Source organism: Ranitomeya variabilis, chromosome 4 (genome assembly GCF_051348905.1).
Source record: "Ranitomeya variabilis isolate aRanVar5 chromosome 4, aRanVar5.hap1, whole genome shotgun sequence".
NCBI lineage: Eukaryota > Metazoa > Chordata > Amphibia > Anura > Dendrobatidae > Ranitomeya > Ranitomeya variabilis.
In genome coordinates this window covers 26,379,078-26,395,004 of record NC_135235.1, presented here as the reverse complement: position 1 = coordinate 26,395,004, position 15,927 = coordinate 26,379,078, and the positions used below count along the sequence as shown (strand labels likewise).

At 44.4% G+C, this 15,927-nt stretch overlaps 1 protein-coding gene across 3 annotated transcripts in view; it reads left to right on the top strand.

Annotated features, from left to right (window-relative positions):
- Positions 1–10,963, top strand: part of NOP2 (NOP2 nucleolar protein) — a 31,895-nt gene extending 20,932 nt beyond the window's left edge. Inside the window, exons 7-17 of one of the 3 annotated variants that reach the window (XM_077258223.1) lie at positions 973–1,067; positions 1,206–1,402; positions 1,514–1,603; positions 3,275–3,362; positions 3,432–3,572; positions 3,674–3,813; positions 6,136–6,225; positions 6,442–6,564; positions 7,048–7,145; positions 7,268–7,398; positions 9,852–10,963. In XM_077258223.1, the coding sequence (XP_077114338.1) occupies positions 973–1,067; positions 1,206–1,402; positions 1,514–1,603; positions 3,275–3,362; positions 3,432–3,572; positions 3,674–3,813; positions 6,136–6,225; positions 6,442–6,564; positions 7,048–7,145; positions 7,268–7,398; positions 9,852–10,669 (2,011 nt within the window). In that variant the 3' untranslated portion in view covers positions 10,670–10,963. The remainder of the gene's footprint in view (positions 1–972; positions 1,068–1,205; positions 1,403–1,513; positions 1,604–3,274; positions 3,363–3,431; positions 3,573–3,673; positions 3,814–6,135; positions 6,226–6,441; positions 6,565–7,047; positions 7,146–7,267; positions 7,399–9,851) is intronic. The other 2 variants (XM_077258225.1, XM_077258224.1) reach the window with 2 other exon arrangements.
- The last annotated feature ends 4,964 nt before the right edge of the window (positions 10,964–15,927 follow it).

Genomic DNA, 15,927 nt, shown 5'->3' with positions numbered 1-15,927 from the left:
GCTCCATAGTAATGCTCCCTAGTGATGTTTTCTGCCCTTCCTTCTCTTCACCTGCTCCTTAGCCTTTCTTCTCTTTTTCCTGCTCCGTAGTGATGATCCCTGCCCTTCCTTGGTGTTGCTCCCTGCTGTTCCTTCTCTCCCTCTGCTCCATATTCAAGCTTCCTGCCCTTCCTTCTCTTCCTCCTGCTCTGTAGTGATGCTCCCTGCCCTTCATTCTCTTCCCTCTGCTCTGTAGTAATGCTCCCTGCCTTTCCTTTTCTTCCCTCTGCTCAGTGGTGTTGCTACATGCTCTTCCTTCTCTCCCTCTGCTCCATAGTGATGCTTCCTGCCCTTCCTTCTTTTCCCCCTGCTCCATAGCCCTCCTTCTCTTCCTCCTGCTCTGTCGTGATGCTCCCTGCCCTTCATTCTCTTCCCTCTGCTCTGTAGTGATACTTCCTGCCCTGCCCTTCCTTTTCTTCCCCCTGATCTGTGGTGATGCTTCTTCCCCTTGCTCCATAGCCTTCCTTCTCTGCCTCCTGTTCCGTAGTGATGATCCCTGCCCTTCCTTGGTGTTGCTCCATAACATTGCTTCCTGCTGTTCCTTCCCTCCCTCCCTCGTCTCCATAGTGATGCTCTCTGCCTCCTGCTCCATAGTGATGCTCCCTGCCCTTCCTTCTCTGCCCCCTGCTCCATAGTGATGCTCCCTGCCCTTCGTTGGTGTTGCTCCCTGCCCTTCTCTGCCTCCGTATTGGTGATTCCTGCTCTTCCTTCTCTGCCTCCTGTTGCGTAGTGATGCTCCCTGCTCTTCCTGCTCTGCCTCCTGCTCCCTGCTCTTCCTTCTCTGCCTCCTGCTCCCTGCTCTTCCTTCTCTGCCTCCTGTTCTGTAGTGAAGGTCACTGCCTTTCCTTTTCTTCCCTCTGCTTCATGGTGTTGCTCCGCTATGTCATTCACTAAACCAATCAATTGCTTATAAAATGGTCTCATTCCATACAGGGAGAAGGAGACAGAGGATGAAGAAGACATTCAGCTCAATGTAGACAGTGATGAGCATTTTACCCTGCCAACTGCAGAGGAAATGGAGCAAGAACGTATCCTTGTTTGTGATGGTCTCTATTTAGGGGTGTAGTTCATATTGGGGTTTTAGTCAGAAGTATGTCTTTCCTTCCGTCATACACATAAGTAGTATGTCGTCAATGTCGTGTCCACCTCCTTACATCACTATTTAGTCTCCACACATCTGGACCTCACCAGTGTGCAAGAACGGATTAAGGATATCGTAGCTGTTTTGCAAGATTTTGCCAAGCGAGGGGGACAGCATACGAGGAAGGAATACATCACTGTGCTGCGGCGGGATCTCGCTACCTACTACAGTTATGGAGACTACATGATCGAAATGCTCAGTGACCTGTTTCCAGTGTCAGAGGTGAGATTTACCATTAAGATTTAGTTATATCGAAATGCTGTAAAATGCAAGAAGTGATGTCCTGGACAATGTCTTCTGCACCAAATATTACTTCTCTTTCTTCTTTTAAAGTTAGTAGACTTTCTGGAATCCTGTGAGGTTCAACGTCCAGTAACCATCAGAACAAACACGTTGAAGACCAGAAGACGTGACCTGGCACAGGTATAACCACCTCCTCATCTCATATTTAACATTTATCGTGTATTATCTACATATGTAGCTGCTATAATACTGCCACTATGTACAAGAATATAACTACTATAATACTGCCACTATGTACAAGAATATAACTACTATAATACTGCCACTATGTACAAGAATATAACTACTATAATACTGCCACTATGTACAAGAATATAACTACTATAATACTGCCACTATGTACAAGAATATAACTACTATAATACTGCTCCTATGTACAAGAGTATAACTACTATAATACTGCCCCCTATGTACAAGAATATAACTACTATAATACTGCTCCTATGTACAAGAATATAACTACTATAATACTGCCCCCTATGTACAAGAATATAACTACTATAATACTGCCCCTATGTACAAGAATATAACTACTATAATACTGCCCCTATGTGCAAGAATATAACTACTATAATACTGCTCCTATGTATAATAATATAACTACTATAATACTGTCCCTATGTACAAGAATATAACTACTATAATAAAGCTCCTATGTACAAGAATATAACTACTATAATACTGCCCCATGTACAAGAATATAACTACTATAATACTGCTCCTATGTACAAGAATATAATTATAATACTGCTCCTATGTACAAGAATATGACTACTATAATACTGCTCCTATGTACAGGAATATAACTACTATAATACTGCTCCTATGTACAAGAATATAACTACTATAATACTGCTCCTATGTACAAGAATATAACTACTATAATACTGCTCCTATGTACAAGAATATAACTACTATAATACTGCTCCTATGTACAAGAATATAACTACTATAATACTGCCCCCTATGTACAAGAATATAACTACTATAATACTGCCCCTATATACAAGAATATAACTACTATAATACTGCTCCTATGTACAAGAATATAACTACTATAATACTGCCCCTATGTACAAGAATATAACTACTATAATACTGCTCCTATGTACAAGAATATAACTACTATAATACTGCCCCTATGTACAAGAATATAACTACTATAATACTGCTCCTATGTACAAGAATATAACTACTGTAATACTGCCCCTATGTACAAGAATAGAACTACTATATTACTGCTCCTATGTACAAGAATATAACTACTGTAATACTGCCCCTATGTACAAGAATATAACTACTATAATACTGCTCCTATATACAAGAATATAACTATTATAATACTGCTCCTATGTACAAGAATATAACTACTATAATACTGCCCCTATGTACAAGAATATAACTACTATAATACTGCTCCTATGTACAAGAATATAACTACTATAATACTGCCCCTATGTACAAGAATATAACTACTATAATACTGCTCCTATGTACAAGAATATAACTACTGTAATACTGCCCCTATGTACAAGAATAGAACTACTATATTACTGCTCCTATGTACAAGAATATAACTACTGTAATACTGCCCCTATGTACAAGAATATAACTACTATAATACTGCCCCTATGTACAAGAATATAACTACTATAATACTGCTCCTATATACAAGAATATAACTATTATAATACTGCTCCTATGTACAAGAATATAACTACTATAATACTGCCCCTATGTACAAGAATATAACTACTATAATACTGCTCCATGTTCTTACTTTCTTTTTAGTCTCTTATCAACCGTGGCGTCAATTTGGACCCATTGGGCAAATGGTCAAAGACTGGGTTGGTCATCTATGATTCCTCTGTGCCAATAGGTGAGTTTGGGGTACACTGTCTAGCTGTCTTTCTTGGGATGGGGTATATAAAGCTTCCTCTCCTTCCAGGGGCCACTCCGGAGTATCTGGCTGGGCATTACATGCTTCAGGGAGCCTCCAGTCTCTTACCCGTCATCGCTTTAGCACCTCAAGAAAATGAACGTGTCATGGACATGTGCTGCGCTCCTGGTGGGAAGACCAGTTATATGGGTGAGTAAAGCGGGGGGCTTCGGTTATGGATATGTTGTATATTCTGGGGTCTTCCCTTTCGGTGGTTTCACGGTTATTTGACGATGTTACCGTCTCCACAGCCCAACTGATGAAGAACACGGGGGTCATTGTCGCCAATGACATGAACACTGAGCGTCTTCGTAGTGTGGTGGGAAACCTGCACAGGCTGGGAGTCACCAACTGTATAATCTGCAATTATGATGGTCGGAAGCTTTCTGAGGTGAGGGAGAAACATCCTGTAATGTCTCCACAACGGGGCATAGACAGGAGGGTTCTCCACCGATCTGGAGGTGATGGGCTTAACCATCCCCAGCGGGTGAGAGAACAATGATCTCGCGGGTTTATTCCTCTGAAACTATTTTTGTTTCCTGTGTAACCAGCACATTGTTGTGTAGAAGACCCTTATCTAGCGTCCGCTTCATAGAGCGATCATTGGGGGGCACGTACCAGGTGTCAACATTCGCCATGTTAGAATAACCTAATTAATATAGGTTAATCTCCTCCTACAAAATCATGTACTTTTCTCCATAAAGTGAATATGTCTGTGCCCACCTTAAAGACTAAAGTATGTGGGAACTTTAGTCCCTTAATGCAGAAGAGCATTCGTGAGGTCACACCCCAATGTTGGGGGGTCCGGGCTCACAATCTCTGGTCTAGGTGTTGGATGGGGCTGAGGTCCGGGCTCTGTGCGGCCGCTCATGTTCTCCCCTCCATGTCTGTATGGAGCTTGTGCACTGGGCACATTAATGGGAACAAAACAGGGTCTTCACCAAACTGTTGTTATTATTATTATTATTATTATTTATTGTTATAGCGCCATTTATTCCATGGCGCTTTACATGTGAGGAGGGGTATACATAATAAAAACAAGTACAATAATCTTGACAATACAAGTCACAACTGGTACAGGAGGAGTGAGGACCCTGCCCGCGAAGGCTCACAATCTACAAGGGATGGGTGAGGATACAGTAGGTGAAGGTAGAGCTGGTCATGCAGCGGTTTGGTCGATCGGTGGTTACTGCAGGTTGTAGGCTTGTCGGAAGAGGTGGGTCTTCAGGTTCTTTTTGAAGGTTTCGATGGTGGGCGAGAGTCTGATGTGTTGTGGTAGAGGGTTCCAGAGTAGGGGTGATACGCGAGAGAAATCTTGTATACGATTGTGGGAAGAGGAGATAAGAGGGGAGTAGAGAAGGAGATCTTGTGAGGATCGGAGGTTGCGTGTAGGAAAGTACCGGGAGACGAGGTCACAGATGGTATGGAGGAGACAGGTTGTGGATGGCTTTGTATGTCATGGTTAGGGTTTTGTACTGGAGTCTCTGGGTAATGAGGAGCCAGTGAAGGGATTGACAGAGGGGAGAGGCCGGAGAATAGCGGGGGGACAGGTGGATTAGTCGGGCAGCAGAGTTTAGAATAGATTGGAGGGGTGCGAGAGTGTTCGAGGGGAGGCCACAAAGCTGAAGCTACAATTGTCCCCAATGTCTGGTGCTGAAGCATTAAAATTTTCCGTCAGTGGAATTAAGAGTCTGAGGCCGCCCCTGATAACAATAACAGCACATCGCATTATCCTCCACTATTTGTACAGGGGGCACAATGCAGTCAGGGGGTAACGTCCTCCTGGAATCGCCAAACCCAGATTCCTCCATCAGACGCAGACAGAGAAGTGTGATCCGTCACTGCACAGAACACGTCTCCTCCAGAGTCCAGTGGTGGCGGCTTTACACCACTCCATCCGACGCTTGGCATTGTGCTTGATGATGTACGGCTGCACGCAGCTGCTTGCCATGAAGCTCCTGGCAGGGGCGCAGTATTTGTGCTGATACCAGAGGAGGTCTGGTCAGTTACGGGGTCAGCAGAGCATTGATGACTTATCTGCCCTCTGCGCCTCAGCACTCGGCCCCCCACTTTGTAACGTTACAGGGTCTCCACTGCGTGGCCGAGTTGCTCCGTTCCTTTCACTTCTCAATAATATCACTCACCAGTGATGGAGGAAGATTCAGGAGGAAGAAATGTCATGAACAGACTTGTTACCCGGTGGCTCCTATTATAGGACCACACTGGTATCAGTGAGCTCCGCACCACCGTCCGCTCTGCATAATGTTAGTAACAGCAGACGACACGGAGGGGGCCGAAGGTTATAAACGGGGGTGTGGGTGTATCATCCCAGATTGTGCGGGCTCAGCAGCCGTACCCGGGCAATCACGGCGAATGTGGCTGAGATTCCCTTAGATACAGACGTTTGTGTGGCATAGTGAACGCCTTCTCTTTCCATCATGCCTCTGCAGAGATTTAAAGGGTTGTACCATGTTTGGTAGTTATACCATAGCTAATGGATATGGCAGAACTTCCCAATCACCTTCCGTCCGACCCTCATTATTCCCAAGAATCGGGGCTATGAATGGAGAGGTAGCCGATCATGCCCACAATGGCTCCATTCACATGGGTCTCTTCTCTGGATTCCTGGGGGGTTCCAAAGGTCAAACCCTCAGCAGTCGGGACGTTCTCCCCTATTTTATGGATATTGATTATTTTTTCCCTCTGTTTTCAGGTTCTCGGAGGATTTGATCGGGTTCTCCTCGATGCTCCGTGCAGCGGAACTGGGATCATCAGCAAAGATCCTTCTGTAAAAACTAACAAGGTGGGTGACATTAGGGGAAGGGGCTCTCATGTGGTCATCAGAGATTGGCTGGGTAGATTAATGCTTGTATATTATAAAGGTCAGTGGTCTCCAAAGCTTGTCAACTACAACTCTCAGCATGTCAGGAGTTGTAGTTTGCAATAGGTGGACCCCCACACGTTGGAGGGAGTTCTGTGTAATGATATATAGTCTGACATGGTTCTCGTGTATATGCAGAATGCACAGGACATCCAGAGGTGCGCACACATCCAGAAGGAGCTGATCCTGAGCGCCATCGACTCTCTCGATGCCCAATCTACAAGCGGTGGATTCCTGGTCTACTGTACTTGCTCTATCACAGTAAGTGTCATTGCATTTTGGTCTAATACTATTTTGTTTAGTTTTTTTTTGTTTTTTTTGCTTCCTGTCCCTTATCCCATTGTCAAACACTAGTCACCCCTTCCCCTAGCCTACAGAATGGCTGATGGCAGACAGCAATAACTTACATTTTAAAGGGGTTGTTGAACACCTGAAATGAAAAAAGTCAGCCTTGAATGACTTTAAAATAATAATCTAAGTCATACTCGTAGCTCCGGAGATCTGCCCCAGTTCCAGAAGTCACAGCACCGCTGCTGCCTGTGATTGGCTGCAGGGGTAAGGTGAATAGAAGAACCCATCATTCTTCTCCTGTAAGCGCTGCAGCCAAGCACAGGTTGCAGCTGTGCCTTATGACTTCCAGAAATCATTTCCAGAGCCGGCACTGACCTCCCGAGCTGCTCATGCTGGATCCATTGTGGCACTGGGATGCAAGTATGCCAAGAGTTTGCCATTTTGTGCCTACAGGTGGAGGAGAACGAGTGCGTGGTGGATTATGCCTTGAACAAAAGAAATGTAAAACTTGTGCCAACAGGTCTGGACTTTGGCAAAGAAGGATTTATTAAGTAAGTGTCTTGTTAGATCTGTTTTTAATGGACTATTCTTATGGTCTGTGATGAAATTTATCGGGGGGGGGGGGGGGGCGCCGTGATTTTATAATACATTTTCTTTTGACTCCTTCCTTTAGATATAAGGAGAGGCGGTTCCACCAGTCTCTGCGCCTGACTCGCAGATTTTATCCTCACACCCACAACATGGACGGGTTCTTCATTGCCAAACTTAGAAAGTTTGCAAATACCATCCCATCTAGTAAAGAAGGTGAGCGCTAGTCCAGTGCCATGGGTGAGCAGATATCACTGATTGTGTAGTACTGCAACTCCCAGCCAACTTAAGTGTTGAAGTATAGCTTCAACATGTTTTCTTGGATTTTACATCAATAGCTAGGTTTTAGAATAGTGGTCTATGCTAGGTAGATGTCTCCCAGAAATCAATGAGTTTGTTATGCCACCGTTATACTCCTATAAAAGAAGCAGAAATATAGGGGATTATCTAGTGAAATCAGACATAGGGTCTTTGAAAAAGAATCCCCAATTAATATTAACAGGCAAAAAGAAAAGAGGATGCTTTCCTTGTCTCAATTGTGTGAATTGTATTCACATGATGAAGGGCTCTAAGTTTGAGCACCCGAAAACTGGCAAAGTGTGAGATATTCCTTTATATCATACGTGTGATACTGATCATGTGATATACCGTTTGATCTGTCCCTGTAATCTTTGGTATATCGGGGAGACGACATGCTCATTCAAGGTCAGGATGAACCAACATCGTTATACGATTAGAAAGAAAAAAAAATGGATCTCCCAGTCCCCAAACATTTTGTGGAACATAATCACACTGAAAAAGACCTTAAGTGCAAAATTATAGATGTGGTCCCAAATTTGAGGAGGGGACAGAGAACAAATTCTAAAAAGGAAGGAACTTAAGTGGATTTATGAGCTTAAAACACTTAAACCAAACGGATTAAATGTGGACTTTAAAATTCATACGGTGTTATAGAGGGGTATGTACGGACCTTGTACTATGTTTATAATTGAGCTTGAGTTGATGACAGAACCATTCGGTCATTATATACCCTAATGTTTTTAAATAAAAAAATGTTTTTCTTTGCCTTTTAGAAATGTAATATTGTGAAGAAACTTGCCCCGGAGAGATGTTGTATCGTGGAGGATAAAGATATTTATACTATATATATTTTGCCTTCTATATTTACATGTATTATTTAAAAAAAAAAAATTTCTATATAATTTTGTTTTTTATCTATGCTCTTTATGCTATTTGGCTATATAAATTGATATATCATTGATTAAATATAGATAAAAATAAAAAGATTAAGCATTTAAAGAAACCATTTCATGTGAATATCATTTAATAAGGGACTTGGACAATGGTGCAGGCTGTCTTATAGGTGTCGCAATTGTTACATTTTGATCCGGAGGGACCACTTTGTGGCATTGTGATCCTATGTGGCCCTCGGAGACAACCTGAGTAAGGTGTCGTCTGGGGTGTCAGGATATGCCGTGGCACCTTTAATAGTCCATACCGGTCCGATATGAGTACTTATAATATGGCTGACAACAATATGATACTGAAAAAAATATGGGTAATATATGTTAAAATCATCTAATTATGGATAAATTATCATATTCTTAAATAATAAGTATATTTCTCTATATATGGCCTGAATAGCAAATGAGTATATAATGGATACTTCCTATTTTGAAATCGTATGTGCGGTGATAATGATGCCACAACAAGCATGGCGTCTATTTGCGCTACTGCGCATAGAGAAAATTGCCACACAAGGCGTCCTATTGGTTAGGATTGCATTCCAAGGCGGTGATGCGTTTGTGTCATGCGCAGTGGAGTGCAATGAACGCCGTTCAGCGTACATGGCGTCCTCCATGAGCCCACATGTCTCCAAGTGGTAGGTGGAAAAACGATTAACATAATCAATGTAAATAAATTGTTAATACAGCGATTGCAAGAATCAATAAGTTAGTAAGATCTGAGATCGGAGAGGCAAGGAGATGATATATTTTAATATATATAAGCACCGAGCACTTTGTATATGAACACTCTAGGCAGCTACAACTGAGTACTGAATAATGCACTATTTAGTAAAACGCACTTTATTTAATGTAAATTGTAATTGGGAGGAATTATTGATTGTTGAGACACGTATAAATAAGCACTAAGTAGAGATACCCACTGCTTGAGAAAAGCTCAGATGGAGCCGAAACGTCGCCCAGTGAGGTGGGTTGATTAAATCTTCCACATTTTTCACAAAAGGAATGGAGTGCTGCCTCTTTTTTTTTTGAGCTTTTGTAAACTTGGTGCAATCGTTGGACTGGTTGCCTGGGGCCTTGCACCCGAAGATAAGTATATATAGAAGTGTTGTGCTGTTCCCCTTTTTTTTGCTAGGTTTTAGAATAGTAGTCTGATCACTGATTCCCCCACCAAAAGGTCTGCAGGAACAGTCACAGGGGACAGTGTGTGTTGGTGACTGGGGCTTTTTCATTCCATCCTTCTGGACAATGAGGCAACCAGGGATCTATCCAATGTGTAACGGAAAAGAGTTGCAAATCATTAATTCATGTCTCTCAGTGAATGAAAAAGTCTAAAGAGGCTAAAATGTCATCATTTGAATGGGTTGTTCTTCTGTTTGTTTTGCAAATTTCTAATTCCTTTTATCTTTTCCATTAATGTGGCAGAAGAATCCAATGCTGATCGGACTGAACAAAGTGACCCAGAGAAGAAAGAAGCCGGACAGAAGGGTGCAAGCCCCAAACCAGCCATCCAAGAACTGAAGAAGAAGCAGAAAGCCCATCCGACAAAACCTGGGCAGATAGCATCTTCAGCAAAACCTGGGCAGAAAACCCCTTCGGCAAAACCTGGGCAGAAAGCCTCTCCGGCAAAACCTGGGCAGAAAACCCCTTCGGCAAAACCTGGGCAGAAAGCCCTTCCAGCAAAACCTGGGCAGAAAGCTTATCCGGCAAAACCTGGGCAGAAAGCCTCTCCGGCAAAACCTGGGCAGAAAGCTTCTCCGGCAAAACCTGGGCAGAAAGCCTCTCCGGCAAAACCTGGGCAGAAAGCCTCTCCGGCAAAACCTGGGCAGAAAACCCCTTCGGCAAAACCTTGGCAGAAAACCCCTTCGGCAAAACCTTGGCAGAAAACCCCTTCGGCAAAACCTGGGCAGAAAACCCCTTCGGCAAAACCTGGGCAGAAAGCTTCTCCGTCAAATCCTGGGCAAAAAGCCTCTCCTGCAAAACCAGGGAAGAAAACTTCTCCAGCAAAACCTTGGCAGAAACCTTCTCCAGCAAAACCAGGGAACAAAGCCCTACTGACAAAACCTTGGCAGAAAGCTTCTCTGGCAAAACCTGGCCAGAAAACGCCTCCGGCAAAACCAGAGCTGTCAATTCCTAAAACAGAGGAACGGGAGAACCTGGTGGATGAAAAGCAGCAGAAGATGTTCATGAAGAAAAAGAAGCTTTTATTAAAAAAGAAGAAAGAGAAAAAGAAGAGTAAATAGTACCATAGACCCCATCCACCATCTCCTGTTCTGCACTGGTCCCCTGATCAGTTATCATCCTACCCCATGTATCGAGAACAACGAGCTGGCCCGCACAACTCCACAATATGACCAGAGTGTGGGCTCCATATGTGCAAGGTCTTCTCTACACGTGGACTCTGGGATCCAGAGATGCTCTGCGTGAGCTTGGACTGTCTAGGGCGGCTGAGATGCTCTGCAGGCAATGAACTCCATGCCATGGACTCTCTGCTGATTTTGTCAATTGTGACCTTCTTGTTTTATTATAAATTGTATAAAAAAAACAAAAAACATGGATTGCGTGTGTTGTAAATGTGACATTCTCCACTGACAGATGTTCTGGGCAGGACTTTTTTTTATCAACTAAGGGAAAATAATTTGGTATTTTAGTACAAGCATTCATAACAGTGAACCTCCTATACAGCTCCCAAAAGCAGTAGTGTCTACTGTCTGGCATCCAGCTGGAAAGATTTAAAATAAACAGTTGAGAGATCTTTCTATTGGTCAGTCTAGTACCCTCAGCCAATCAGCATCACCGGGGATGGTCTAAGCAGTGCTTATTGGCTGAGACAGTCTGACAGACAGGGCTGCCCTCATCATGATGCTCCTCCCAAATCTCCTTTTCAGCTGAATGCTGGGCACCGAAGTTATACATGCAGAAATATAGAAATGTTATTCTGGGATGTGAAATTGTGCTCAAAGATGAACCATTTTTTTTTTTATTTTATTAATCCTCTCCCACTCAGTGCCATGCCAGGATACTGAGAGCATTGTCTGCAATCACTTGTGTATTAATCCCGCCATAAGTCACAGATTATAGAAGTCCATACTGAGTACAGACAGGGCGTGTTACCCGGCAGCTGTCGCTGCTCTTTACCCTCATGTATGGAAGTCAGCAGCTGTGCCTGAAATAGGAGAATGTGGAATTCTGGGGCGTCACTCGTAAAATATGGACATCGGGCTGCTTCAATTAGACAAGCGTAAATTCACAATGTTCAACATGTCAATCTTTTTAACGGTGTTTTTTTTTTCAGTTTTGCAATATTTATGGCCATAAATGTTTGACTCGTGCAGGTCTGGCACCCATATCCTATAAATAAGAGCGCCGCGTTACCCTAACCATGAGAAAAGCCAATGATGATTGGTTGGGGGCCTCTGGCCACCTGTATGGACGAGCTGCTGTGGGTAAGAAGTGAAGGATATGTAAGCGCCACGGACCCTTTATTGTACTGATTGGTGGGGGTCCTAGTAGCTGGACCTCCTCTGATCCTACATTGATGGTCCCATAGAACCCCTTTAAATAGGCTGTCCTGCAAGCTAAGAGCCACTTACGTAAAAATCAATGTAAGTAATTTGCCTTAAGTGTCTTCATCTTTAAGCTCCGAACATGGGTGTGAACATAAATATATGCAATGTCTGCCTTATCTTAATCTGAGCGGCAGCCTGGCCCTGAGTATACAATGAAGGTGCTGGTAGTCTCTAGATAAATAATGGGTAAGCTTTTCTGACAGTTGGGACCTGGGGGGGTCGAGCTCCTTTATTTCCAGACAAGTGGGGTAATGAGCTTGGTATTTTCCATGCCCAGCGCACCCCCCAGCCATGTGCACCCCCCAGCCATGTGCACCCCCCAGCCATGTGCACCCCCCAGCCATGTGCACCCCCCAGCCATGTGCACCCCCCAGGCATGCGCACCCCAGCCATGCGCACTCCAGGCATGCGCACTCCAGGCATGTGCACCCCCCAGGCATGTGCACCCCCCAGCCAGGTGCACAGGACTTGGTGCTGAATTTGGTGACTTAGATCCACACAATCGTGTTGTCACGATCTCAGTAGTGCAGCCTCAGGCTTTGGACAAAGGGAACAGAAGTGAGATATTAGGAATAGGTTTTTCACTTTTGTTTTGTTTTTTTTAAATAACATGGCTCCAGGTTTTGGAAGAAGGCTACATTTGTTTTTCTAATCTTAAGCAACCCCTTTATCTCAAGCAACTTTTTTTGTAATTGTATTATTCTGCCAACCCATAGGATTAATTAACTATGGTATTATTATACTGCACAAAACAAAAAAACAAAGTGGCGTAAATGCCTCCATGTAGTGGCCTCGGGATTAAATACCTTGGATACAAGGTGGAACTTCACTTTTAGGAAACTCTGTAAAGTGAAGGGTGGTGTGGTGTTCTTGCAGATTTTTTTTATGTTGGGGGGGAGGGGATACCAGCTGGGAACAGATGTGGCCATTGTTGGCGGAGGTCGAAGCAAGAAACCTCTGCTGCCTGCCCTACACACCGCCATTGTCTGCCCCACACCGCCATTGTCTGCCCCACACACTACCACTGTCTGCCCCACACCGCCATTGTCTGCCCCACACCGCCATTGTCTGCCCCGCACACAGCCATTGTCTGCCCCGCACACAGCCATTGTCTGCCCCGCACACAGCCATTGTCTGCCCCGCACACAGCCATTGTCTGCCCCGCACACAGCCATTGTCTGCCCCGCACACAGCCATTGTCTGCCCCGCACACAGCCATTGTCTGCCCCGCACACAGCCATTGTCTGCCCCGCACACAGCCATTGTCTGCCCCGCACACCGCCATTGTCTGCCCCGCACACCGCCATTGTCTGCCCCGCACACCGCCATTGTCTGCCCCGCACACCGCCATTGTCTGCCCCGCACACGGCCATTGTCTGCCCCGCACACGGCCATTGTCTGCCCCGCACACGGCCATTGTCTGCCCCGCACACGGCCATTGTCTGCCCCGCACACGGCCATTGTCTGCCCCGCACACGGCCATTGTCTGCCCCGCACACGGCCATTGTCTGCCCCGCACACGGCCATTGTCTGCCCCGCACACGGCCATTGTCTGCCCCGCACACGGCCATTGTCTGCCCCGCACACGGCCATTGTCTGCCCCGCACTCGGCCATTGTCTGCCCCGCACTCGGCCATTGTCTGCCCCGCACTCGGCCATTGTCTGCCCCGCACACGGCCATTGTCTGCCCCGCACACGGCCATTGTCTGCCCCTTTACCTTCATGCAGCGGACTAGGAATCTTATAATACACATTGTTAGACTGTCTCAGCATTTTCAAGATCTCTACTTGCTGTTAGTGAATGGGAACATAAATGTCTGTACAGATTTAACAAATAATGCTGCTATCTACCTTCAAATCAGAGATGGTCATTTATGGAAATTTCTGCAAATTTGCAGTAAAAATGCATATTGTTGTGGTTTTCAGATACTGTGTGGTTAAACGGCAGCCATGGTGTGAGGCCTGGCCCTTCAGAGGGCTATCTTGTAGTGAATTGTGCCCCTACATCAGTTGGACTTGATCACAGCAGATCTTCAAGCTCTGGTTGTGACAAAGAAAAGAAAAAAAAATTGTGCATCCATTCACTGACAGCAACCATAGATTTTGTCATAGAAGATGACAGCACATTAGTTTATTGCACAATTTTGACATCAATGTGAAGAATCGGAGCTTTGCAGAATTTGCTTATATTTAGAGGGGTAGCTAAGATTTTATTTAAAAAAAAATAGTTTTTTGGGATTTTTTTTCCTCTCTACAATTTATTAACTGTAATTGCAATGATGCTCAATGCAAAGGCGGATTCTCTCCTATCCATAATGGCAGGGACTAGGAGCGGTACGTGAAAATGTTATTTACACCGGTGGGTATCATGGCGGAAGGTCCACAGTGACAATACTCCGTGAGAACGTACACTAAACCCCAGCTGATGAGGACGTGCCGCAAGTTCAACATGGAGAACCTAATGCCAGGTTTTACTGATTATTTTTTTTTTTCTTTTTTTGCTTCATTTTTTATTTTCTCCAGCCTGGATCTCTGTGTCCGACCTCCTCCACCCAGCGATTACAGAAGCTGTAATTAGACTTTTTAAGAAGAAACTGTACGGGGAGTTTCCTTTTTTTTTTTCTATTTTTATTTTTTTTTGTGAGTCATACAGACCAAATGTCAGTCATCCGTCATAAGCTACATTTGTTAAAGGGGCCGAGGCTCTTTGGTCGCCCCAAGGGTTCATACATATGAGTCGGACATTGTGCCGCCATATGGTGCACTGTTAAACTGAGAACTTGCACCCTAAATTCATATAGTAGACTATACCCCTTTAATAGCATGTTTTTAGGGGACGCACAATGACTGTAGCCCCCTTTGGGCGCTGTCTGAAAGCGCAGGACTTGTATACACATGTAGTAAGACCATGATATGCGACACCCCAGTTTTGTACGTGTCCCCCATTATACTAAGTGCGCTCCTGTGCCAGAAGAGGGGCGTATGGTATCACATCCCCATAAAGGCGCCATTTTTCTATGTATTTTCCTTGGTGGATGACACTAGAGCTGTCGTGGTTTCTGACCCTCTGGGTAACATGGCCGCCATTACAGCTCCCTGTAAATCCTCGCAATATTAGGGAAGATTATCCTTTCTATAGTGCTCCATTATATGAGACTGGTGGGGGGATATTAGCATTTGCCCCCGGTAACCTAGGCTGCTTTCATTTACAAAATGGCGGAGAGCGTGGACCCGGTTGCTATGGGCAACAGCTTCGTGTTTCATTTTAGGACGGCTTCCTCAGTGGGGTCTGCGCTCAGGACCTGACTTTTAACCCTTTGTGTTTCACTAGGTTTAGATCTTTAGGTGATTTCTGTCATTTAGGTCTTTTGTACTAAAAAATTTAACAGCAAAATTCCTTTAATCCGGAGTCCTATCATCCAATAAATCTGATAATCTGGTGCTTGTTTTCATCACCGAACTTCTTGTTGGGATTAAGTAAAAGACGGAGAGCAGATCTCACCTCATGAAACGTAACATCCGATAATCCGACACTTGATGCCGGACTAAAGGAATCTTGCTATATAAAGGACTCCCCCTTTAAGCAGCGGTTTCTATTCGGGGGGCTTTCATATTATCGTCTACGGGATGTCCTCCACATTGTAGATGACCATAATTGGGCTGATTTATAAAGGGAAAGTGAAGCAGTTGCCCATAACGTCCACCTCCCCTTTAAACGGCAGTTTCTATTAAGGGCTTTCATGACTTTTCTGGGATTGTGTCAACATTTATGGGATATCGCCACCTTGTAGATGAGCGTCTTGGCGGTGATTAATCACAGTGGAGCAATTGCCCATAGCAACCAATAGTCTTCCAGATCTCATTCCTCTGCTGCCATTTTTTGAATGAAAGCTGCTTTCTGATTGGTTGATTCCTTTTCTCTTTTGCAGTAT